This window comes from Lathyrus oleraceus, chromosome 7 (genome assembly GCF_024323335.1).
Source record: "Lathyrus oleraceus cultivar Zhongwan6 chromosome 7, CAAS_Psat_ZW6_1.0, whole genome shotgun sequence".
Classification (NCBI taxonomy): domain Eukaryota; kingdom Viridiplantae; phylum Streptophyta; class Magnoliopsida; order Fabales; family Fabaceae; genus Lathyrus; species Lathyrus oleraceus.
The window spans coordinates 436,292,600-436,318,209 of NC_066585.1; the positions used below are offsets into that span (position 1 = coordinate 436,292,600).

General features: G+C 34.5%; 1 protein-coding gene, 1 long non-coding RNA gene and 1 pseudogene across 2 annotated transcripts; 2 read left to right on the plus strand and 1 right to left on the minus strand.

Annotated features, from left to right (window-relative positions):
- LOC127104218 (uncharacterized) overlaps positions 1 to 25,610 on the plus strand; it is a 127,501-nt pseudogene that overhangs the window by 63,351 nt on the left and 38,540 nt on the right.
- LOC127106101 (uncharacterized) lies at positions 16,553 to 17,674 on the minus strand. Its single transcript, XR_007795274.1, has 2 exons — positions 17,353 to 17,674; positions 16,553 to 16,789 (listed from the first exon to the last, which is right to left on the minus strand). It is a non-coding gene; the product is annotated as an uncharacterized LOC127106101 (long non-coding RNA).
- Positions 22,246 to 23,846, plus strand: LOC127106100 (glycine-rich cell wall structural protein 1). Its single transcript, XM_051043381.1, has one exon. The coding sequence runs from the start codon at positions 22,553 to 22,555 to the stop codon at positions 23,612 to 23,614; it is 1,062 nt and encodes a 353-aa protein (XP_050899338.1). The 5' UTR covers positions 22,246 to 22,552; the 3' UTR covers positions 23,615 to 23,846.

Here is a 25,610-nt window from a genome sequence, read left to right on the forward strand (position 1 = left end):
TTTTTTTTACAAGTACTTACCTTATCCCTCTTAATATCTTTCTATTTATAGTATGTTTTTATTACAAATTGAGGTGTGAATGGAAATGTGGTTTAACTTAAGACACGTGAGGGAGATGTGATTTATGGAGTCGTTGTAGAGTGAGTTCAAGGGAGGGAAATGGGAAGGTCAATTGTAAAATTATGGAGATGGAATGTTCGAGATTCATGATGGTAGCTCCAAACGTAGCTCTGATAGTGGTTTATGTAGCGATAGTGATGGTTTTTTGGTCTCTTCTTTCTCAAGACCGACGAGACCGCCAATGGCACTCACTGATGCAAGTATGGAATACTTATTTGATGAAGTGGTATGTGCCAACTCTTTTTATACTAATTAAGGGAGGATTAAAGCTTTTAGGGACGACTTGAATATATCCTCCTCAAAAAATGAAGATGATGTCTTGTTAGAAACATCTATGAAGGGTAAGAAGATATGTATAAGACGACCACAAGAGGTAGAGGAAGAGTACTTCTTTATGTACACATGTGTCTTGTCAGATATAGGGATGGATATTCCTTTTATCTCTTTTGAAGATGGAATCCTAAGAAGTATCAGCATAACTCCCTTGCAACTTCATCCCAATAGTGGGGCCTTCATCAGGGTGTTTGAGATTTCTTGTGGTGGCTTTGGGGTCATGCCTAACATATTTCATTTTTCCTCCTTTTATGGTACCAAAGGGGCTGAGAAGGGGAACATGGTTTCCATAAGCGTCTCCTAAATAGGAGGGTGTTCTCCATATATACTTCTAGCGACAAAAATAGGAAAAACAAAAGTTTTTAGGGTACGGGGGAACATCGTTTCCTAATGTCATATTTATGATGAGGGAATTCAAAGGTCCTCTCTATAGACCTATCAATCATGTGTCAATAGAGGGTTTTAACTATGAAAAAAAATATGCGAAGGTGAAAAAGATGCAGCTAATTTGTTAGAGAATTTGTACACTGTAAGTGTTAGGGATTTGATGGATGTTGAGGAAAATAAAGTAGAGTTTGACGAGTATTTGCATAAGTTTATATTATGCTTGTTTATGTATTTTAGTTTACTTTATATTTTGGTCTCATTGCTTCCATACCTCTTTTTGAGTTCTGGTCTAAACTCTTTTGAAGTCTTCCATAGGAACCAACCTATCTTTTAAGTACTCTTCTCTAGGGTCTAGGTCCATAATATTTATGATGTGGGTGTTGGGCCTTGGTGGCGGGCTGACAACCATCATAACCCTCTTTATCAGCTAAAAGGTATTTCATTATTAGGTATAGTTGTCACACCCCAAAATTTTCCCTCCCTTTTTCATGTTTCTCCTAAACTTTGGTTTAAGATTCATTTATAAGAGGTCAAACCCTTGTTTCTTGACCTTTGGGACTTTGTTTTATAGAGTTTTAAATCATGGTGCACCCAAACCCTAATTTTGGGGCCATGTGTTGGGAAGTTTATTGTGGAGCTTTATGCTTGGTTTGAAGACCTTGATTTGTTGGTTGACATCATGAAACCCTAATCAGGGACACTTGGTACTTGTGGGTCATTTTGGTTTGACTTTTGGTCTTGTAGTTGACTAAAACCCTAATTCATTGGAAGGATGTTCTTGACCACTATATCATGCATCATTAATCATCATGTTTGCTTTGATCTTGAGCATCATTCATTAAGTTGATCATTTTACCTACATGTTTACATGCTTGAGGATTCATCTGATCCAAGGCCTTGTTCAAGCATCCACACATATGCATCCTATTTGGCCTTTCCTAGTCCATTGCCTATGGTGCTTTCAAGTGCATAAGTCCATAGGTCATTGGTCCATGGTTCTTCATTCATTAAAAGTCCTCATGATATGGGGCATGTTTCGTTCAAGTATCCATGTGCATTAAGCCAAGTCTTGGAGTCATTCATTACCTCATACTCCATGGTATGCTTGATTCATTTGATTTCATTAATCCATGTTACCTTATAGGCCATCGACTTAGGTCTCTTGGTGTATTCACGTCTTTGGTTCATGATCTTTTGGTCCATTAGTTTCATTGTTCCATTTATGCTTCATGGTGCATTATAGGCCCATTAGTCATTGGTTTATCATGTGCCCCTAGTCCATTTGTTTTAGTTCGTTTAACTCATGCAATTATGATCCTTGTGATTCAAGTATTTTAAAGGTGATCGATTCATGGCTTGAACATGGATTTCAAGGCAAAAGTTCAATGTGAAGTACAAACATGCATTCAATCATAATGGTCATTCTATTCAAATAAAGTTATTTTCATTCATTCATTAACATGTACAATGTCCATTTCAAAAGAAAATATCAAAAATTGCATTATTTACAAAGGTTGACTTTTTGGTCAGACACTTGACCAAAGTCAACTATCCCATTTTTTCATCCCTAAACACTAATACTAATTACATTCCTATTCTTGCATCATTTCTTGATTCTCCATCATCATGTTGCTTCAAAAGCAAGAAATTACATTTTTTTTACAAGTTTGCCTTGGCCATGCCTTTGAACTTGGTCATGCATTATTGTTCTTTCCAACCATGAACCCATGTTGTGCCTTGGTTGAGACCTATAATCATACCAACATACCAGATCATAGTCCATACTTAAGCAACTAGTAGCATTTCACAAAACTCACCATGGCATGATACATCAATTAACACCACTTGCATCATGTAAAACTCACCATGGCATAATCAAACCCACCATGTTGTAGCCTACACACTTTGCATCTCAATACAGGGCCCTATGATATTAGATCATCACACCAGCTTACACAAACATTGATCATTGAAACTTGCCTTGCCCTGCAGTCCCAAATAATAACCCTATGAAAATCACATGCAGTAACATACATTAATTTTCCCTGCCATGAATTCATTTGTACCAGCCAGGAACTTGCAGCCTTGACTCATCATCATCAATCCACCTGCATCATCATAACCATGTATAACACTCACAACATAAGCAGTGAATCATAACAAATCAAATAACAAGCCATAATTTCCATTCATCACACAAAGGCAATACAATAGAAGCAATTAACATTCAAACCATTCATCAAAGTTAACATTCAATAGCAGTTAACATCTAAACATCAGCAGCAGGGATTTTCAAGAAAATCTAGAAACATAACTTTGAAGTTCCATCTAACCAATTAACATCATCTAATAAATCATTTTAACACTAACACAATTAACCTACATCACCTAAACATCACTTAACTGAACTAACATTTCCATTTCAGAACATTTGAACTTACACTTCAACTCGAAATAAGTTAACTTCTTTTAATAACAAAATTCAGTTAACTATTTAACACTCACTTTCAATTAACATTTTCTCTAACAGAATTCAGAAGCATAACCAACCTAACTAACTAGAATTAACATCGTGATTCACCATTAACTAACTCATGATTCAATAAAGTAACAGAGATATCAGAAATTGAAATTCACTAGTTAACTGATTTCCTATAAATTCTTTCACCATCCTCATTCAGTCATCCTCAATCATTTCTTCATTCGTCCAATTCAATTCAACACTCTCTCATTCTATCATAACTCAGAGCTCTCTCCCTCTCTTGAGTTTACATTTCATCTATATGGATTCTAAAATTTACATTAAGATTAAGAAGAAGAAGAAAGAAGAATAAGAAGATTGAGGAGAAGAAGATTCAAGTAGAAGAGATTTCGAAGGTTTCATAAAAGTTTACCTGAAGTTCAGATGTCTGCTCCGGTGAGTGCATTCTCTTACCTTCATCAATTTGTTGCATACTGGTTATTGAAGCTAGCAGAAATATACCTGAATGTATCGCACGCTCGAATATACAACAGAGTCGGCATCGAACTTTATTTATCCCTAAAGGGATGGGAAAACATCGATAAAACCCGGGGGAAAGAGATATGTTGGGTAAGGAAGTCGGTTATGCAAGGGGAAGGTATTAGCACCCTAAACATCCATGGTACTCCATGGGAACCGTTTTGATGGTTCTCACTTGAATAGGTATTATATCTAAGATTACTCGCAAAAGGATGGGAAAAGGAAAATAAATAGATAAAGCGCTCGGTGAGGATTGGGGCCCTCATGCCTACTGATCGGTCACCATTTTCACTATGTTTTCATTGCCTATCCGACAAGAAACCAAGGATATTGAAACACTGTGTACACATTATGGTACCTTTAAAGTTAATTTTCATTCTCGTAAGTTATTTAAGAAATTTTATTAATTGTTAATTTTATTTTGTGTTTTAGTGATTTTATGCTTTGGTTGTCGTGTTTATGCCTTCCAGGTCCACGGAGAAGATTCAGTGGGTTCAATGTGAGTAAGTGGAAAGTTTTGGCATGTGAAAAAAGAAGGTTTCCTAGTTCAGGAGGCCAGACACGGCCACCCGTGTCACCTGACACGGACCGTGTCAGGAGGAAGTCCAAGAAAGAATAAGCAATGTCCAAAACAGTGGTCTGACACTGCCCCGTGTCAGCGTGACACTGCCCGTGTCAGCCTGACACTGCCCCGTGTCAGCCTGACACAGCCAGTGTCAACCCAAAATGCTAATTTTCCAGTTTTCGGGCTTTTTCCCCGGGCTTAAGCTGCATGGACATTTTGGAGATCTCCACCTTCTGCCAAGGGATTTTCACTATATTAGGAGAGTTTCTACAATAGAAAAGGGGGGGATCTTGGAACGAGGCAAACACAGTATTCTCAAGCAATCAAGTATTACAAAGAGCAAGGAGTTCTGAGAGCGGAAGGTTTTCATGAGCGAAAGCGATTGAAGATCCAAGTCATCCAAATACTTGTAATGTGTAATTTTTATCTTGCATTCGTTTTGAACAACATGAGTAGCTAAACCCCCCAAATGTTATGGGGTGTCCCTGATTTAGAATTGTAACGAATTTGAGTTTACATTTGCATTTATAATATTATTCTTACGGTGACCTTTTGATGTGTTTAATGCTTTCTCTTTCGGACCAATCGAGATTGTTTTGTGGTTATCAATTAGGCTGGATCGCCATTGGTAAGGTTTTCATAAGGTTAATCTACAGTAGATATCACCTAGGACTAGGGATACCCTGTATGAATAAGAGTATTCTTGATATAATAAAGTTTAACTTCACCTTAATTGCCTATGGACATAGAAATTAGGGTAGAATGATTAAAGGTTTTCTCACCAAGGACATGAGAGAAAATACCCTTGAGAACTGGTAGTAACTGATATTTGTTGATGCAATAGTGACTCAAAGTTGTTACAGGGATAAATCATACACCTTCTCTGGCATTGTTCCTCTTACTTTTGCCTTTGCCTTTATTATTATAATTTTGAATTAAAAACCCCAATTATAATTTTTGTTTAATTGAATGATAATTTTAACTCGATATTGGCATGCAGTCCTTGAGATCAACATTCGGGGAATTTCCCCTTTATTACTATAATAGACAAAATAGTACACTTGCTATTTTTTCGATCAAGTTTTTGGCGCCATTGCTGGGGACTACTAAAATATCGAGTTTAATTTTAAGTTCAATTAAAATTTTGTTGCTCGGCAATAAAATTATTTTTTTGTCATTTATATATTTTCATTCACTAATCTGTTTATGCGAGGAGAGTCCTCAGTAGAATTTCTTTTTGATGCAGAAATTGAGAGAACCCTTCAACGAAGACGCAGAAACGTTATATTGGATTCCAAAGAAGAAGTTCCCTCTGATCACTCAGATTCAGAAGAAAAAAAACTATGGCTGAAATCCCTCTATAACAAGGGAAAATGAACAGTCGAGCCATGCGACGTTAAACGAAGTGCTTCGTGGGAGGCAACCCACGCGTTTTTATTTCTAATTATTGGTTGTGTTTGTTTGTTATTTTAGGTTTACACAGTGCCTTGCATAAAAGGGCAAAGGTACTCACATGGAAAAAGTTGGAAAAATGAGCAGAACAACAACTTGACACGGCCCGGTCAGGCTTGCGGATTTGAATTTTGTTTGGAAAATTTGAATTTCGTGTGGGCATGTCGCACTTCCCGCCCCAACCCCCTCAGTAGGGTACTGTGAGTCACCCTCCTTCTATCTTGTTCAAAAATATTGAGGTCAATGTTTAGTTCAAGTGTGGGAGAGGTTTTACTATGCTTTTTGCTTTTATTTTTTATGATTATTTCCCAATTTTTAATTTTTACCGGTTCATATTTGGTTTATTTTTACTATCAGGTATCATGTGCTGCATGTATTTCAGGGTCTTGGTGTACTGTTGAATTAGGTGATGACCATGAGTGGTAGTGGATGAAAGGATCACTCCATTTACGGTTGCTTGTTGTGAAGGATCTTCCCAGAAAGTCGATACTGCTGAAGAAAAGATCGGACGCAACTTCTAAAGCTCAACTAACGTAAGTTCCATATGCATTATGAGTTGAGTAAGAAGCCGCAACATACTAGAAGTACTATGGATGTTGTCAAGCTTTACCTAACATGGTGAGTGCATAAAAATCCAAACACATTTGTTATCATGAGCGATATTCAAGTATGTCTTTATCACTCTGACTTTGTGTAGGTTCTCTGGGAATTTCACTGCATGTATACATACACTGAGGCACGTTGTTTGATTATAGCCCTGAGCCTCTCTAGTCATCCTGTTAATGTTATCCCTTGTTAACCCCATTTGAGCATGTACCCTTTGTTTGTCTAACCACATAAATGTAACCCGCAACCCAAAACACTTCCTTACCCTGTTCGGAGTCAATGTGATGTCATCAAGCTGTGTTAAATTCTAAGTTTGGGGTAAACCCCATAAGTATCAAAAACCAAGGTGAGTATGAAAAAAGAAAAAAAATGACCATAAAAAAAATTCAGAAAATGAAATGTAGTCTATGGTTTGAAAGAAGCACTCACCAAAGGAAGAGCACTCAGTTGAAAAAAAAGAGAGAATATCAAAGAAAAACTGAGCAATTGAAAAAGAAAATAATAAAACATAGTGAAAAGAATATTAACATTGGCTCTGAATCCAAAACCACTTGTTTTCCTTTTTGTTTGTATTTACCACACCATAACCCATGCCCTGTTACAACTCGAAAGACCTCAAAAAGTATGTGTTGTGTGTAGTTGATACGAAAGGAGAAACTATTCAAACTTATGAGTTGATATTGCATATTCTGAATTGAGAGTGAAAACACTTTAACCCCGAGAGACTTGGTGAGAGTGTGATGTAAGTTGATAGGTGAAGCGGTATCTCGATGAGGAAGTGCGATAGAAAACTCATTAGGAAAAGCAGGAACTATACAAGGGAGAGTGAAGGCGTTGGCGAAAGATCTCAGCAGTATCATGGTAAGAATACAAATTTTGGGAAGTGAAACTTTATCGTATAAGACATTACTTGAGGACAAGTAACGAGACAAGTTTGGGGTTGTGATCGGTCACCATTTTCACTATGTTTTCGTTGCTTATCCTACAAGAAACCAAGGATATTGAGACACAGTGTACGCATTATGGTACCTTTAAAGTTAATTTTCATTCTCGTAAGTTATTTAAGAAATTTTATTAATTGTCAATTTTATTTTGTGTTTTCGTGATTTTATGCTTTGGTTGTCGTGTTTATGCCCTCCAGGTCCACGGAGAAGATCCAATGTGTTCAATGTGAGAAAGTGGAAAGTTCTGGCATGCGAAAAAAGAAGATTTCCTAGTTAAGGAGGCCTAACATGGCCACCCGTGTCACCTGACACGGGCTGTTTCAGGAGGAAGTCCAAGAAAGAATAAGCAATGACCAAAATAGTGGCCTGACACGGCCGCCCGTGTCAGCTGACATGGCCCGTGTCAGCCTGACACTGCCCCATATCAACCTGACACTGCCCCGTATCAGTCTGACACTGCCAGTGTCAGCCCAAAACGCTAATTTTCCAGTTTTCGAGCTTTTTCACTGGGCTTAAGCTGCAGGGACGTTTTGGAGATTTCCACCTTCTGCCAAGGGATTTTCACTATATTAGGAGAGTTTCTACAATAGAAAATGGGGGATCTTGGAATGAGGCAAACAGAGTATTGTCAAGCAATCAAGTATTACAGAGAGCAAGGAGTTCGGAGAGCGGAAGGTTTTCATGAGCGGAAGCGATTGAAGATCCAAGTCATTCAAATACTTGTAATGTGTAATTTTTATCTTGCATTCGTTTTGAACAATATGAGTAGCTAAACCCCCCACTGCTAGGGGGTGTCCCTGATTTAGAATTATAACGAATTTGAGTTTACATTTGCATTTATAATATTATTCTTACGGTAACCTTTTGATGTGTTTAATGCTTTCTCTTTCAGACCAATCGAGATTGTTTTATGGTTATCAATTAGGTCGGACCGCCATTGGTAAGGTTTTCATAAGGTTACTCTACAGTAGATATCACATAGGACTAGGGGTACCTTGTATGAATCAGAGTATTCTTGATATAATAAAGCTTAACTTCACTCTAATTGCCTATGGACATAGAAATTATGGTAGAATGATTAAAGGTTTTCTCACCAAGGACTTGGGAGAAAATACCCTTGAGAACTGGTAGTAATTGATATTTGTTGATGCAATAGTGCCTCAAAGTTGTTACAGGGATAAATCATACACCTTCCCTGGCATTGTTCATCTTACTTTGCAAACCCTTATTTTTCATTATTATTTGTCTTTGCCTTTATTATTATAATTTTGAATTAAAAACCCCAATTATAATTTTTGTTTAATTGAATGATAATTTGAACTCGATATTGACGTGCAATCCTTGAGATCGACATTCGGGGAATTTCTCCTTTATTACTATAACAGGAAAAATAGTACACTTGTTACTTTTCCGATCACATACGTATTCTCATTGTGCAATGAGAAAGTCAGAGAAATCGTAGTTCGAAGAACTAGTGATAGGAGGTGAAAAGAAGTGTGATCAAAGTATGGTCTGAACCAAAGAATATTGTTTTGAACTCCAACAAGGGGTGAAAACGTGAACCCAAGAGTAAAACTGGTATGAGCCAACAAGTGAGGGCCTACAACACTGTACTGGAATAACCTAAAAAAGATTGAATTAAGTGTTTGATTACATAGTACAAACAACTCTTGGTTCACAAAAAGGTACTAGATGGAGCATAAATAAATATTGTATTTGGTTCAAAGCATAGGGTATATCACATGAAGTGAAAGAAGGTAGAGTATGAATGCATCAATGGAGGTGAATGGAGTGAAGTGACTGAAGAAGTATAGTTTGAAACCAAAAGTCAATGTATATTGGAATCCATAGGAGAAATGGGATTTGTATCATAGAGGGAAATAAGCATTTGGGCCAAAAAGAAGGAATTAAATGTCTGGCAATAAGCTAAACAACTATAGGTACGAAAGCGAACTATTCATTAGGCGTCCTAAAACGATGTAGATGGAATTCCAAAGAAAGAGTATTTCGATGTCAAAGGAATAATATGTCACTGGGTGAATGATTTATGATCGAAGGTAGATAATGGATTATGAAAGATATGCGTGGCGCCCTAAGGCGGAAGAGGAATAATTAGAAGTATGCTCACCAAGGATTCACATCCTCGTGCATACGTATTCTCAACGTGCAATGAGAAAATCAGAGCAATCGTAGTTCGAAACTACAGAAAGAGAGAAAGGGATCGAGAGTTAAGAAAAGTATAGGTCGCACCAACAGAATGGTATCTAGGGAACTCACAAAAATAACTGGCTTCGAACCCAAGAGCAAAACTGGTATGAACCAACAAGTGAGGGCCCACAACACTGTATTGGAACCACCGAAAAAAGATTGAATTAAGTGTTTGATTTCATAGCACAAACAACTCTTGGTTCACAAGGCGGACTGCTCATTTGGCATCCTAAAAGGATGAGTATGAGACCCACAAGAAAGTATTGTTGGGTGCAATAAAAGAATATATCACTTGTTGGGGGAACAAACAATTCGAGTACAAAGGAGTATAATATCTTGGATCCATTAAGGAATAAACTTTGAACCAAAGAGCGAAAGAGGTATTAACGAGGATGTGGAGGAAACTAGGCATACCCACTCCTGTCATAACCAGAAACAAAGCGAATTAAATGTTTGGGTACAATCCAAACAGCTCTTGGTTCACAAGGTAGACTATTTATTATGCGTCCTAAAAGGATGAACATGGAAACCAAGGAATATTAATATTTGATCTCAAAAAGATGGTATTGGTTGATGAATGAAGAAAGATTGATTGATAAATAGGGTAGCTCGCGAAGAATCTGGATTCTCCTACCTACGTATCCTTATAGTGCATTAAGGAAATTAGAGCTTTCGTAGTTCAGCCCACTAGGGCTGAAAGTAAGATGATTGGAGGCAAAAGAATGTGACTGAATGGTTAAATCAGAATTAGAATGGAGAATAAGTAGACTTGATAGTTGTAGAATAAGAATGACACTAAAGTCTATGAGTAAAGGTGGATACAATAAGCAACGAGCCAAACGTCTCGCACCTAAAGATATCCAGAATGAGTGTAGGAAAGCTCCAGTCTCACTCCTTCTTTACCACTTAAGGCTCATGGCGTGTAGTTCTCGTCTTAACTTTCAAGTGGAGAGAGGATAATCTTTGTTGTTTCTTGTGTTGATGAAGACCTTATCAATCGTTCGATTCGAATTGCACTAAAGTCTATGAATAGAGGTGAATACGATGAGCATTGAGTCATTTGTCCCATACCCAAAGATATCCAAAATATCGATAGGAATTCTCCAGTCTCATTCCTTCTCCATTCTTAAGGCTCGTGTCATACAACTTGATTCATGATTGATAAGTTGTTAATGTAGTCCTTGCTTGTTGCATGATGCTTTATGAAGGGAGGGAGACTTGTCAATCGTATGATTAGAATTATGTTAAAGTCTATGAATATAGGTGAATACGATGAGCGTTGGGTCATTCGTCCTATACCCAAAGATATCCAGAATGGGGGTAGGAATTCTCCAGTCCCACTACTTCTCTATTACTTAAGGCTAGGGGTATTCAAAACCAAACCAACTCAATAGAAAATCGCAAACCAAACCAAACCAAATCGAAACCGCAAAAAACCGCATTTGGTTCGGATTCGTTTGGGTCATTTTTTAACAAAACCGCACGGTTTGGTTTGGTTTGCGGTTTGTATTTTGCAAACCGAACTAAACCAAACCAAACCGCATTATGTTACAATCCAAATTTTACTTATTCCACATCCAACCAAAACATCAAACCTAGTATATCTTAACCTTACAATTACAAACGATTTTCTCTTACTCACGCTTAGGGTTTCAATTTCAACCTTCTTAAATCTCTCATAGTAGTATCGCACATTCTTCTCGTCTTCTTTTCCATGTAGGTTTCGCCTATTCTACTCTAATAAGTCATCTCTTATGTTCTTTATTTTTCATCTTTTATGTTACTATTTTTTCTTTTAATTACATTTTTATCGCACATTTCTTCTCAATCTTGCATCTCTTATGTTCTTTTTTTCATCTTCTCTAATCTCTCATCTCATATGTTTTTTATGTTTTATTATAATGTCTTCGATATTATTTTATACTACTGTTTATATATGTATTTTATTCCACTTTTGTCTAATCTAATTTTTTGTATATTGAATGAAACATTTTTGTCTAAATATGATGAGTTTTTATGTTACTTAGTCATGTATGAATGACTAAATATAAAGTTATGTTGTTCTCTATAGTGTATGTATGGCATAATAAAAATATTATAAAAAACCGAACCAACCGAACCAACGCAAACCGCATTGGTTTGGTTTGGTTTGATTTCTAAAAGTCAACCGAACCAAACCAAACCGCATGTTTTTTTCTCTTGGGGTTCGGATGATTTTTATCGCCAAAACCGCCCAAACCGCACCACGAACACCCCTAGTTAAGGCTCATGCCGCATAATTCTAACTTTGATTTGACAAGCTCTTGAAGATGCCACCTTTGATATACTTGTATTATCCACTGCTTAGTATGACTGAGGATGCCTTGACTGAGAATCTGACTTGAGGCCTCGAGCTCCACAACTTAGAAGAAAAAGTCTTATTAAGTGACTAATGGTCTTTTGGTCACTCAATTTAGACGGTGGGATTATACAAGTTCAAAGGATTTAATTGATCAAAATTACTTTTGATCAATTTGAATCGGAGGGTTTGATTTAATTTAAAAACTAGGTTAGAACTTAATCTAATGGTTAGAATTATATAGACTACCCTAAGGGAACATGTAATTGTTAAGACTTGATTAAAAATCTATGTCAAAAAAGTTCCTAAGAGAACATGCACTTAAATAGTCAAAATGACAAAATAACCCCTAAGGGGTAAAATGGTCAATTCACAAAAAATCCAATCATGAACACAAATTTATTTCTAATTAAAGTCTAATTAGAACCTATAAATTGATTAAATCCTAAGATCTATTTTAACCTAATGTTCAAGAATTTACTAAATTCTACAATTAGCTAAAATCTAACTATTTTCTAATTCCTAATCTAACTAAACTATATTAAAATTTAATTAGAAAACTATACAAAACTCCAATTAATTCCTAAATTCTAATTAAAATCTAAAGCCTAATTAAACCTAATTAAAATGCTAACAAAACAATTACCAAAAATATCAACACAAAGTAAAATTAGAATTGAAGGTAATTGAAATGGTAATTAACATGTTGGGCCAAGGGGGTGCAAGCCCTGAATAAAGAGTGCAGAATTCATCAAAAGGGGATTTGGGCCCAACAGAATAAGCCCAAATACTAAGAAATGTAGTTGGATTTAGCAATTGTGTTGCTAAGCAAAACAGGGGTGTAGCAAGCAAATATTTAACTTAATGGCTAAGCCCAACAGAGTTTGCAAATGAGCATGTAAAAAATTCTGCACTCACTCTTTCATCTCTACACATCATCTTCTAATTCTCATGTCAAAACAGGACCACCACCAGAGCTCCGGCACCACCGCGCCGGAGGCGGCAAAGTTGGCTGGAATCAAGAAAAAAACATTACTTTCTTACTCCTCTCAACCTCTTCTATCATAATCCCTCATCTATTCTAACCACAAATTAATCAATTCTTGAAATTAAGCCATTAAAGTCAAGAACGCTAAGCACAAAATCTGAAATTAAATGGAGGTGGAGGAGAATCAAACCATCAAACCTTGGGGTTTTGATTCTCCACTACATAATCTACGATGTGGTATCAAAATTTCAGTAAACAAGCAAAGATGAAGATTCACCGACCTACAAGACGGAGAAATATCTTGGAACTTGTTGAAATTTGGAGGTGATAAAGATGAAGAAGAGAAAACCAGAGGTATGCTACTTTGAACCTTTAATCTTCTACTTCTACTATGAATTCCTCCTCTTCGAGAACCAACTCTGAAAAATTCTAAATTTAATTGCTGTTGTTGATGCTGATTATGTGAATGTAGGGATGATTATTAAGTGTAAGAGGTTTAGCTCAATTGATAACAAACTTCAATGTGAATCTTTCTCCAATGGTGGTTTGAGCTTTGGTGTAGGGAGAGGAATTGGAGAAGATGAAGTGAGAAAAGTTGAATTTGCAATGAGTAATTTGAGAGTGATCAAGTCATGATTTTTTGCTCCCCCTTGTGTTTATATAGGTTACAGGTTTGGATCTAATGGAGGTTCGGAGTTAGTTTTGATGTGGCTTGGAGTTAGTTTGATGTGGTTTGGAATTACTTAAAATGGTTTGGAATTAGTTTGAAGAGGTTTGGAATTAGTTTGATGTGGTTTGGAGTTAGTTTGATGTGGTTTGAAATTAGTTTGATGTGGTTAGTTTGGGACTGTTATGACAGTTGAGGGATGTTAGAATAGCTTAAAGTTGATGATTTGAAGTGTTGGGAATACTTGGTTTAATGCATGAATGTTATGGTAAGTTGCTGCATGATTATGTAGAGATTTCAATGTGCATTGATGCAAGCATTGGGGTTGGTTTGGAGTGCAAAGGAAATTGCGTTATTGCTGGAAAAATGCACATGAATGCAATAATGCACATGATGCTTGTTAGCAAGTGTTAATTATGAATGAATAACGCACATGAATGCAATATGAATGAGTATCAAACCATAAGTTAGATGAGAAGCGAAAAGGGAGGGCAAATTTTAGGGTACAACAGCTACCCCTATTTAATCTTCTTGAACCTGAACACAAGAATTGCGGAAGCTTTTTCAGGTATTCAAGGTAGAAGAGGATTAAATACTAACGTATCCAAAAACATTCCCGTTGGGAATGGATGTAATATGATGAGAGCCAAGCTAAGGTTAGGATATGGGTTAGTAAATAAAACTGGATTTTTATCTTTGCTTTTCTTGTTTGCACGGTTTCATGTTACGCTAACTGAATGATATGCATGAGGAAACGACATGATTAATGCATGATAGTGATTTTTATACTGGTTACACCAGATGCTCATGTTGCGGGAAGTGGGAATTTTGGGCTAGGATAAGGTTATCCAGACATGATTCTCCGAGACCTACTTCAAGCTCAAAAGTTATTGTCATACCTCTGGATTATATCCGAAACATGGAGAGAGTTTGTACTTGTGTAGCCTTCCTCTGCCCCAATATACTGTAGATTTGCACAAACTGCCCCAGTCACAAGTTAGAGTGATCTCATTATCTGAGTATTTCAAACTGGCTTGCCCCATCGTCTTGAAATTGTATTCCCTTGATCAACCGTCTTGGGAGTGATTGACTTCTCATGCTCTTGAGGTGGTCTGGCACAACATGAGCCTTGAATTAATATTTTTCTCTATCTAGATGATTTAGAGAGATTTGTAGAATCTCGACACGGTTGCCCCAGATTGACGAACTCTTGAAGAGATTTGAGCTGTGGGATATCAGGAATTTGTTCGACCTTCCCAATATGTAAGCTCCCTTGATGCCAAATGATTGTTCGCATGTAAAATCCTCATTTCGAAAATGATAATTGTAGTGTCATGTTCATGCAAGTTTTGAAAATTCAAGTGTGTTCACTAAGGATTATGACATCTAGTGAACGAATCACTGATTAGAATGTCGTATCAATACAGATGACAAGCAAATCTTTAGGAGTCAGCTTAACGTGATCTTACCATAGTATGCTTTCGAAATAAACCATGCTTCAATTAGGACAATATTTTGCACCTTCGAGACATAACCTGCAATCTTTTCACCTTCTCCCATCTGCAGTAACTCATACTGCCTTCGCAATGCCTGTAACTTGACACCTATAACCTTCTCATCACCTTTATAATACTTGACAAGAATATTCCATGCCTCCTTTAAAGATCCAGCATGAGAGATTCAATCGAAATGCGCAGCATCCACTGCAGATTGAATGAAAAACGCATCATTATAATCTTTCTTCTTGGCATCATTGTGGTTGATTCTTAGAGCGTCATTTATGTTGTAAGCAAGTTCAGAGACGCCATTAGTGACCATTTATAGGATTTCTTGGAAACAAAACAAGGATTTCATTTGCTTACTCCATCGATTCCAATTTTTGTCGTCAAGAATTTAAAGAGAATTGAAAATACCATTGTCACCATTTGTCTCTACAACAAATACGATTCACGATCCCTAGAAACACCACCAACATGCAAATGTTTAATCAAGACCAAAAAGAATAAACCAAAATCTATATACTAATTTGTTAGTGTTGAAGCACTTAAATGAGAAAAGTGTTAGAGAGAATGTGGGGAATAAAAAGTAATTTGTATTATTGTAATTTAATTATGTAAAATACAAGTTGTCATACCCCAATTTTGTCCGGCCATTTTGGTTTACTCCATGAGATTTCTTTGTTTCAAAAGTCCCATATTTAGAATTTGCATTTTTTAGAAACATGTATGTGTTTTTTTTTTAAATTAAAAGTCCCATGTTTAGATTTTTTGTATTTTAAATAGAATTGTGTTTTTTTTAATTTAAAAGTCCCATGTTTAGATTTTTTGTATTTAAAATAGAATTGTGTTTTTTTTTAAATTAAAAGTCTCATGTTTAGATTTTTTGTATTTAAAATAGAATTATGTTTTTTTAAATTAAAAGTCTCATGTTTAGATTTTTTGTATTTAAAATAGAATTGTGTTTTTTTTAAATTAAAAGTCTCATGTTTAGATTTTTTTGTATTTAAAATAGAATTGTGTTTTTTTTAAATTAAAAGTCTCATGTTTAGATTTTTTGTATTTAAAATAGAATTATGTTTTTTTAAATTAAAAGTCTCATGTTTAGATTTTTTATATTTAAAATAGAATTGTGTTTTTTTTAAATTAAAGGTCTCATGTTTAGATTTTTTTGTATTTAAAATAGAATTGTGTTTTTTTAAGTCATTATACTTAAATTATAAATTTGTTTTTTAAATTAAGTCATTATACTTAAATTAGAAATTTGTTGTTTTTAAAATTAAGTCATTATACTTAAGTTGGAAATTTGTTGTTTTTTAAAAAAAAGTTGAAATTGACTAGCATAAATAAATATTGAGTTAATTTTTTTTTAAAAAAAGAGCTTAAAAGATAATTACATAATTAAAATTTAATTCAAAAAAATTCCTAATAATCCAAAACAATTGCATAACTGGCCAAAAAGAGAAATTCCAAATTAAAGTTTGTACATGTTACAAGCAATCCCTAAGTTCATAATCCAAAAGATCTCTGTTACATCAGAAATAATTTTATTAAAAAATTGGAATAAGACACAGCAGTTTGTGGCAAATTTCACAGACTTTTCCAAAAGCTCTTTTGAAAGTTCCCAATTCAAAAGCAACTCTTCAGAACTTTTGTCAATCAATCAGCATCAACATCACTTCACCTGCAAAAACCAATTCAAAATCAAAAAACAGCTTATTCAAAAAGCACTTTTCAAAAGCGCTTAAAAAACTGAAAAATAACTAAACAAATTACTCAGTTTGAAGCTTTATCCATAAGGTTAACATAAACATCCAAAAAGCACTTTTGGCATTAGCTTAAAACAGAATAAACCAAATCCCACATAATCTGGGATGGGAAATTCAAAAAGCAAGGAGTTTCTTAAAGACCGTATCTGATCTTCAAAAACGAAAGGGGGGAGATTAACAGCAAGAACAACAACAATAACAGGAACGATATTTTTTTTCTCAAAAGAACCTAATCAAGGACAACAACAACATAAACATGGCCAAGCAATTCTTCAAAAAAACCTAAAACCAAAACGAATACAGCAAGACATCAACAATACAACATTAAAACAAACAGAAACCAAATTGAAACGACGCTACCGGAAACGCAACCCCCAACCGCCGCCGTCACAACCGTCTCACCACCATCAACCCTCACTAACCTCAATCGCAACGGTAACAGAAACAAAGGAAAAGAGAAGAAGGATTTGGCGAGCACCGTCGCGAAACACAAGAGGAAGGAGATTGTATTGACGTCGCGATTTAACGTCATCTATCTTTGTTTATACAACTGCGTGATTCGAGCAAGCAAGGCGATTATCTGTGAATCGGAGAGTGTGTCGTTGACGAGCGCCGGCGTGAAGGGAGCACATCCGTAACGGAGGTGCTGGCTTGCGATGATGGTGAATCAGGATTACGTTAGCATCTGAGAACGGCGAAGTGATGAGGCGCGGTGAAGATGCTGAGGCGAAGGTTATTGATTTTGACTGTTTTTTCATAATCGCTTTTTTCTTCTCCCTATTTCAGCTTGTGTGGTGAATGTTGATGTTAACCTCTTTGAAGCATTGGGCCTCAGGCCCAAAACAGGCTCTCTACATAATACACTCCCATGTTTAGTTCGTACACCTCCCTGCAGTTTGGGCCAAACGTTACCAAGGCCCATTCCGCACTTTTAAAACTCATATGCCTTGTTTTGCACCCAGTTAGTTTAGATTAAGTAGGATTAGACTTAGGATTAGTTGTTAATTAGGATCAATCTTAGGGAATAACAATTAGCTAACTAGATAATAATTAGGATAAGTTTAGATACTTTCAGGATAGTTTAGATTAATTTTTGAATATTAATTAGAATTATAAGTTGATTTAGAATTATTTTAGAATTTTTAATTTGATTTAGAATGATTTTAGATTTTAATCTTTGTTAATATTTTAGAATTTAATTAGATTTTTTTAGAAAATAATTGTAGATTAATTAGAATTATAAGTTGATTTAGAATTATTTTAGAATTTTTAATTTGATTTAGAATGATTTTAGATTTTAATCTTTGTTAATATTTTAGAATTTAATTAGATTTTTTTATAGAAATAATTGTAGATTAATTAGAATTATAAGTTGATTTAGAATTATTTTAGAATTTTAAATTTGATTTAGAATGACTTTTAGATTTTAATCTTTGTTAATATTTTAGAATTTAATTAGATCTCTTTTTTAGAAATGATTGTATATTAATTAGAATTATAAGGCGATTTAGAATTGTTTTAGAATTTTTAATTTAATTTAGAATGATTTTAGAATTTAATTTTTATTAATATTTTAAAATTAATATTTTGGATAATAGTTTAGAATCGAGATTTTCGATAGTTTAATATTGTTTTGAGTTTTAATTTAATGATACTTTTATTAATTGTTTAAACTTTAGTTATTTGTTTTAGATTTAATATTTTATTGCAATTCTCTTGATTATTCCATGTTGATTTCAATTAACACCTAACACTTAACGATTAACTCTAATTTTTAATTACCGCAATTAACATCTAACTCTTTTAAATTCCGCTTCTAACATTTATTTTTTATATTTATTTTATATCATTGTACATTCTTCATCTCATCTTAAAATGAACCTAAAAATAATAAAGACTTAAAAATACAAAAAGATTATAATTCCCATGCCATCAGTTCAAACCAATTTTTAAAACAAATAGAACTTCTCGATTCAAAGTCGAGCCCATTTTAAATGCCTTTGTAAGTCGATCACTTGAAAAAGCATCGCCATCATCCTCACATGGCTTACTCTTGGGCCTTCTTACAATGAGACTTATTCGATTTTAATTAATTCAATTCATTCATAAGAACACAAATTTTAAAACCTCGATCCGACATCGAAAGTTAAATTAAAATACTTAATCACATTTAAAACAACACTTCATTTGAAAATGAAAAGGGGGATGGTTTTGAGTTTTCAACTCCTCTCCTCGATTATTTGAATACGAGTTTTCTTACTCGGTTAGTCAAATGGTCGTCATTTCTAATTCATTTAAGCACAAACAAATCAAATCCTTTTACAACAAGAAACTAAAAGGGAGATAACTTTGAGTCTTCAATTTTTTTCTCCACGACTATTTGAATACAAGTTCTCTTACTTGGTTATTCAAATAATTGTCGTTCCTCTACAAACTTCTAAACCCGATTAAATCAAATTATTTTCATAATAAGCTAAATGAAAAAGGAGATGACTTTGAGTCTTCAACTTCTCTCCTCAATTGTTTGAATACGAGTTCTCTTACTCGGTCAGTCGAACAATTGTCATTTTTTTACAAACATACAACTTAATCAAATCATTTTCATAACAAACTGTACGAAAAGGGAGATGGTCTTGAGTTTTCAATTCCTCTTCTCAAATGCTTGGATATGAGTTGTCTTACTCAGTCATTCAAGTACTTGTGGTTCATTTTAAAAAATACATCAACCATACCCAAACCTATTTTCATAATCACTCAGATGAAAAAGAAAGTGGTCTAGAGTCTTCTATTCCCTTTCCCAATTATTGGGATACGAGTTGTCTTACTCGGTTATCCGAGTATTCGTCATCCAGTCAAAATACATTAATTATCATTAAAATCCTTTTACAATTAAGGATAAAAAAGAAAGCGGTCTAGAGTCTTCTATTCCCTTTTCCCGACTGTTAGGATACGAGTTGTCTTACTCGACTATCCAAGGAATTGTCTTCCAACCAAAAACATCTCAACCAAACAAAATATCCAACATATTAATTCAACTTGTCACCTCCGTGTGATCAAAACTCTTTTCAAAAAGAACACTATTTAATCCTTTCTAATGCGCACAACAAACTAATGCTTAAGCCTCCGCCGAGAGTAGACAAGCCAACGTTTAGCCTTTAGGATGCGATCTAAACAGTCGTTCATTAAAAGACACCAACCAACCGTAGTTCCCCGAACTACGAATGCTCTGATTTCCTTATTATACCATAAGGATACGTAGGCAGGAGATTGCTGTATCTTCGCGAGCACACTAATAAAAAACCTCCTCTTTCCCTTTCTGAGGTTCTCATCCATTTCTATTTTTTAATGATTTTATAACCCAAAGATAACAAACAAACATAAATTAACACTCGAAACACACATTAGAACTAAAAGGTTCCCGTTGAGTACAACGGACGTAAGGGGTGCTAATACCTTCCCCTTACGTAATCCACTCCCGAACCCGAATATGGTTGCGACAACCATTATTCTATTTCCTAAAGGTTTTATCGATATTTTCCTATTCCTTCATTGGGATAAATAAAGTTCGGTGGCGACTCTGTTCGAACATTAATTTTTCCCGCGACCATCGCGAGGAATCGTATTTTTCGAGATGCGACACAAGTACTTACTTGAATCCCAAGTAATTAATATAATTTAATTAGGTAGTGTATTGTCGGTGTAAATTTTCTTTACACCATCATCCAATAGAATTATAACGTTCTGCCATGTCATACCAGTATTTTAAAATTAAATGTGTGATTTGGCGGGATGCACGTCTTTGATTGGTTGACAGTGTAAAAATATTTTACACTGTCAGTGTATAGTCTTCTCTGTGTGTGTGTGTATAGTCTTTTCTCTCTCTCTCTCTCCTCTCTCTCTCTCTCTCTCTCTCTCTCTTCCTCTCTCTCTCTCGCTCGCTTCTCTCTTCTCTCTCTCTCTCTCTCTCCTCTCTCTCTCTCTCTCTCTCTCTCTCTCTCTCTCTCTTCTCTCTTCTCTCTCTCTCTCTCTCTCTCTCTTCTCTCTCTCTCTCTCTCTCTCTCTTCTCTCTCTCTCTCTCTCTCTTATATATATATATATATATATATATATATATATATATATATATAATATATATATATATATTGCAAATATCTTCGAATGATTGTATAGCTATTTGTAAAGAGATATTTTACAAATCAATTTTAAAATAAACAAAATAGTACAAAGTAATTGAAGGCAAGTATAAAATTTTTAAAGTATCTTTCTATGGAAGTAATTGAGGGCAAATATAAAAGCTTTAAATTACCATTCTATAGAAGATAATCTAAAAATATTACTATATAATAACACGACTAATAATATAGTACAAAATAATAATATTAACTTTATTAAATTTAATGATAACGTAAAAATATATTACATATCAAAATATTTTAAAATATTAAATTATATAAATAAATTAAATTTTACAAATTGATTTAGTAGAATACATAATCATTATAATTGACAGTATAAAAATAATTTATATTATCAATTCACCGTCTTTTTTTTCAATTTTATTATGATCTTAAATAATTGATTGAAAATATGTGCAGCTAATATTCACATAATTAGAGGTTCTGGGTTTAGTCTTTTCTAATGTAAGTGATACCGTTGAATTTAATTGGATACATGTCTCTTTCTTCAATCAAGTGATGATATTTAAAATCCCATTATTTTTGAAGAGTTTAAAACTAGTATACAGAAAGTGTAAAACAATATTATACGTACAACCTATTAAAGTTTATATATTTGATGTGTCATATTAATATTAAAATATATATATATATATATATATATATATATATATATATATATATATATATATATAGATATATATATATAGATATATTATATATATATATATATATATATATATATATATAATATATATATATATATATGATTTGGTGGGATATAACCTACATATTCCATTTTGTCATTTTATAATATTATTTTAATTTTAAAATAATTAATATTTTAAATTAATAATTAACATTAAAGATACTTATACCTAATAAAACTAAAAGGTACTTCCTCCATTTCATAAAAAGTATTAGTTATTATTATTTTCTCATTATTATACCTTTATTTATTAACTTTTATTTTATTCAATCATTTTTTTAATTATAATTAATAAAAATATTATAGTAAAAGATATTAGTTTTATTATCAAATTCAATATATTTAATTATTTTTTAAAAAATTAATAAGACATTTTTTAATGAAATGGAGTAGATAAGAATGTGCATTATATAGCCTTGTATTATTTTTTCACGACCCAATTTACAAAATAAATTCTATACACGTCCTAAAGAAATGCATGAAACGAGTGTAAAAAAGAAGAAGCGGTGGCGTTGAATTTGTTATTTATGAAGGCTAATATCCAACGTTGACAAATACATAAATAACGTATGAGTGATCCAACTACATGCACTTAGAGTCCACGTTGGACTTTTTGACTTTCATCATTTTTCCACTTGTTCTCGTTTAAAGCTTCCCGCTACTTCCCCAACGGTTCATAACACGTAATATTTAATACACACTCATACTGGACGAAGCCTATAAAAGCATAGTCGTCAATATCTACTAGAGCAGCAAAGTGAAAGAGTTTTTTTGTAAATTTCTATCGGGTATTTATGGGTTTCCAAGGGAAATGGTTTTCTGTGAGTGTTCTACTGCTTTGTATTATTCTTGATCTTAGCATTTTTGTTCTTGGTGATCACAAGCTTGACCAAGAGAGATTTGGAGATGATTGTCGATTTGGACGTGGACCTCATTGTAGAGGTTGGGGTGGTCGTAGGGGTGGTCGTGGTGGTTTTGGAGGTGGAGTTGGAAGAGGAGGAGGGTTTGGTGGTGGTGGAGGACTTGGAGGTGGATCCGGACAAGGCGGAGGATTTGGAGGAGGTGGAGGTCTTGGTGGTGGCGGAGGAAGTGGAGGTGGATTAGGTGGTGGATCGGGCCATGGTGGAGGTTTTGGAGCTGGTGGAGGTGTAGGTGCTGGAGGTCTTGGTGGTGGTGGAGGAGGAGGTAGTGGTGGTGGAGGTGGATTAGGTGGTGGATCAGGTCATGGTGGAGGTTTTGGTGCCGGTGGAGGCGTAGGTGGTGGAGGTATTGGTGGTGGTGGAGGAGGAGGTAGTGGTGGTGGCTTAGGAGGCGGCTCGGGACATGGTGGTGGATTTGGGGCTGGTGTAGGTGGTGGAGTTGGAGGAGGCATTGGTGGTGGCGGAGGTGGCGGTAGTGGGGGTGGAGGTGGAATAGGTGGTGGATCGGGCCATGGTGGAGGCTTTGGCGCTGGGGGAGGTGTAGGTAGTGGAGTTGGAGGAGGCATTGGTGGAGGAGGAGGAGGAGGAGGAGGTGGTGGAGGCGGTTCAGATGGTGGTTCAGGACATGGTGGAGGATTCGGAGCTGGAGGTGGTGTTGGTGGAGGTGGCGGCGGAGGTGGTGGAGGAGGTGGAGGAGGAGGTAGTGGTGGTGGTTCGGGACATGGAGGAGGCTTTGGTGCGGGTGGTGGTGTAGGAAGTGGAAGTGGTACAGGTTTAGGTGGTGGTGTAGGGGGAGGTCATGGTGGAGGAGGAGGAGTTGGTATAGGAATTGGTATTGGAATTGGAGTTGGTGTAGGAGCTGGAGCTGGCCAAGGATCCGGCAGTGGTACTGGTTCTGGCTCCGGTATTGGTGGAGGAAGTGGAAGTAAACATTAAACATGATGAATACATGAAGCTATGTGACTTTAATTTTCAACGTACCTTAAAATGAACAACGTGTGAAAAAAGTCTTTTATGTTTATTGTTATTAACTCCATATATTACTATTGTACTGTGTTTAAGCCTTTAAGGTTTGAAAACTTATTATAATCAATGAAGATTTTACACTCAAATATGTAACTATTAGCATTCTACTACAAGTGGGATCAAACTCTCAATCTTTTTATCACTTCACCTCTAAATTTTTACTCTGCACTCTTATAGATATTGCTTATGATATGATCCTATGTTAAAAGAGAAAGAAGATAAATGCGACAAGATATTAGAAAAAGATAGTAAATTAAAGTTTAAAATTAATAAACACAAACAAAACTACAATAACAAAGTTTCTACTAGTAACATCTTTCACTTAGATCATATGTAACTTCTTATTGTATTTAATTTTTTTTATATACAATGTGTTTATTTAGTATTTGTCAACATTAGGATAAGCTTTCAAAATTACTTCATTACATAATTCATAAATAATATGAAATAAAACATGGATTGGGTTTATGTTACCACTATGTTTTCATGGTTTGGGTACTACACATATATTATGTTTATATCCATAGATTTAGAAAATAGGCTTACCAATTTCCTCTCATTATTAATTTATCATCTTTTGAATTTTCTTTGAAATTAAAAACAAAAAAAAATGCTATAAACAAATTGACATTTTGGTTTAGAGGTTTCATTTGCTATCAATTGCCCCGATGATTTTTTACATTTTTTCTTTTTTAATTTTAAAGAAAAGTCATGTTGTTTATGATAATTGAGTGCCATTCCAACAATGTCATAAAAACTTAAATTTTTAGTGAATTCGGCAAGGGGGAATATCAATCACAAAGAAGGAAGAGTTGATGGATCAAAGTCGCTCAAAGAAAAGGCGGAAAGGCCAAAATTGCAACTAAGCTTGATAAATATATAGTTGGACTTGGATATATTTGGTAAAATGAAGTTAAAAATTGTGAATTAAGTTCTACTCAATAGATAGTACAAAATATATAATTTGTAACAATTATTACATCGTCCAAATTAATCATTCCGGTAGAATTTATTCAATTAGGTACATATTTTTTCATTATTAAGTCCTTTTTTATTACGGTTGAAATTACAACCGTGATAGAAAAAAATATTTATATGATAATGAGTTTGAATCTTAATACTAATAATTTTAATTCTTTTATATTTTTAAATAATTTTTTATTATAGTTGAAATTTCAACTTTGATAAAAAGTGACGTCGGATGATGAGTTCGAATTTTAATATCAACAGTTATTTTATTTTTTTTATTTTTTAGTCATTTTTCAACACGGTTGAAATTTCAACCGTTGTGAAAAGTGGTGTTTTCCTTTTTTTAATTAAAAATAAATTACATTTTCAAGATATGTATGGTCATAGATGTTTTTATAAACAATCACTTAGTTTTAAATTTATTACTTGAACGATTAAACTAGTAAGTTTTGGGGCATGTTGTGCTAAATTTCTAAAAAAAGGAAGTGTGCATAAATGTGGGCAGATATTGCCTTGAATGCTGACTATTTCGGAAAAATGATTAAATTTGAAAGTAAATGTATCAATGATTTCGACTAAGTCGAAATAGCAACTTAAACGAAAAGAAAAACGAGTAAATGTAGATGAAACGAAAAGAAACTTTATTCGCATAAGTAAAAATTGGTAGGCAAGTACATTTTTTTAGAGACTCGTTCCTCGCTTGCGTATGGGTACTTTGAGTTTTTATTGAAGTTTATAATGATTTTGCCACGTCAAATCCTAACATTAGAATCCCTATTTATAGTACTACAAAACTAATTATCTTCAACATTCAACTATCTTTCATTTGACAGGTCACCTCTACATGCTCTGTCTGCCTTCGATTGATCTTCACGTGTCTTTGTGTTTTAGACAAGACCAAAAAACAGTTATTTGGTTTGATTTTGAATTCGCTTTG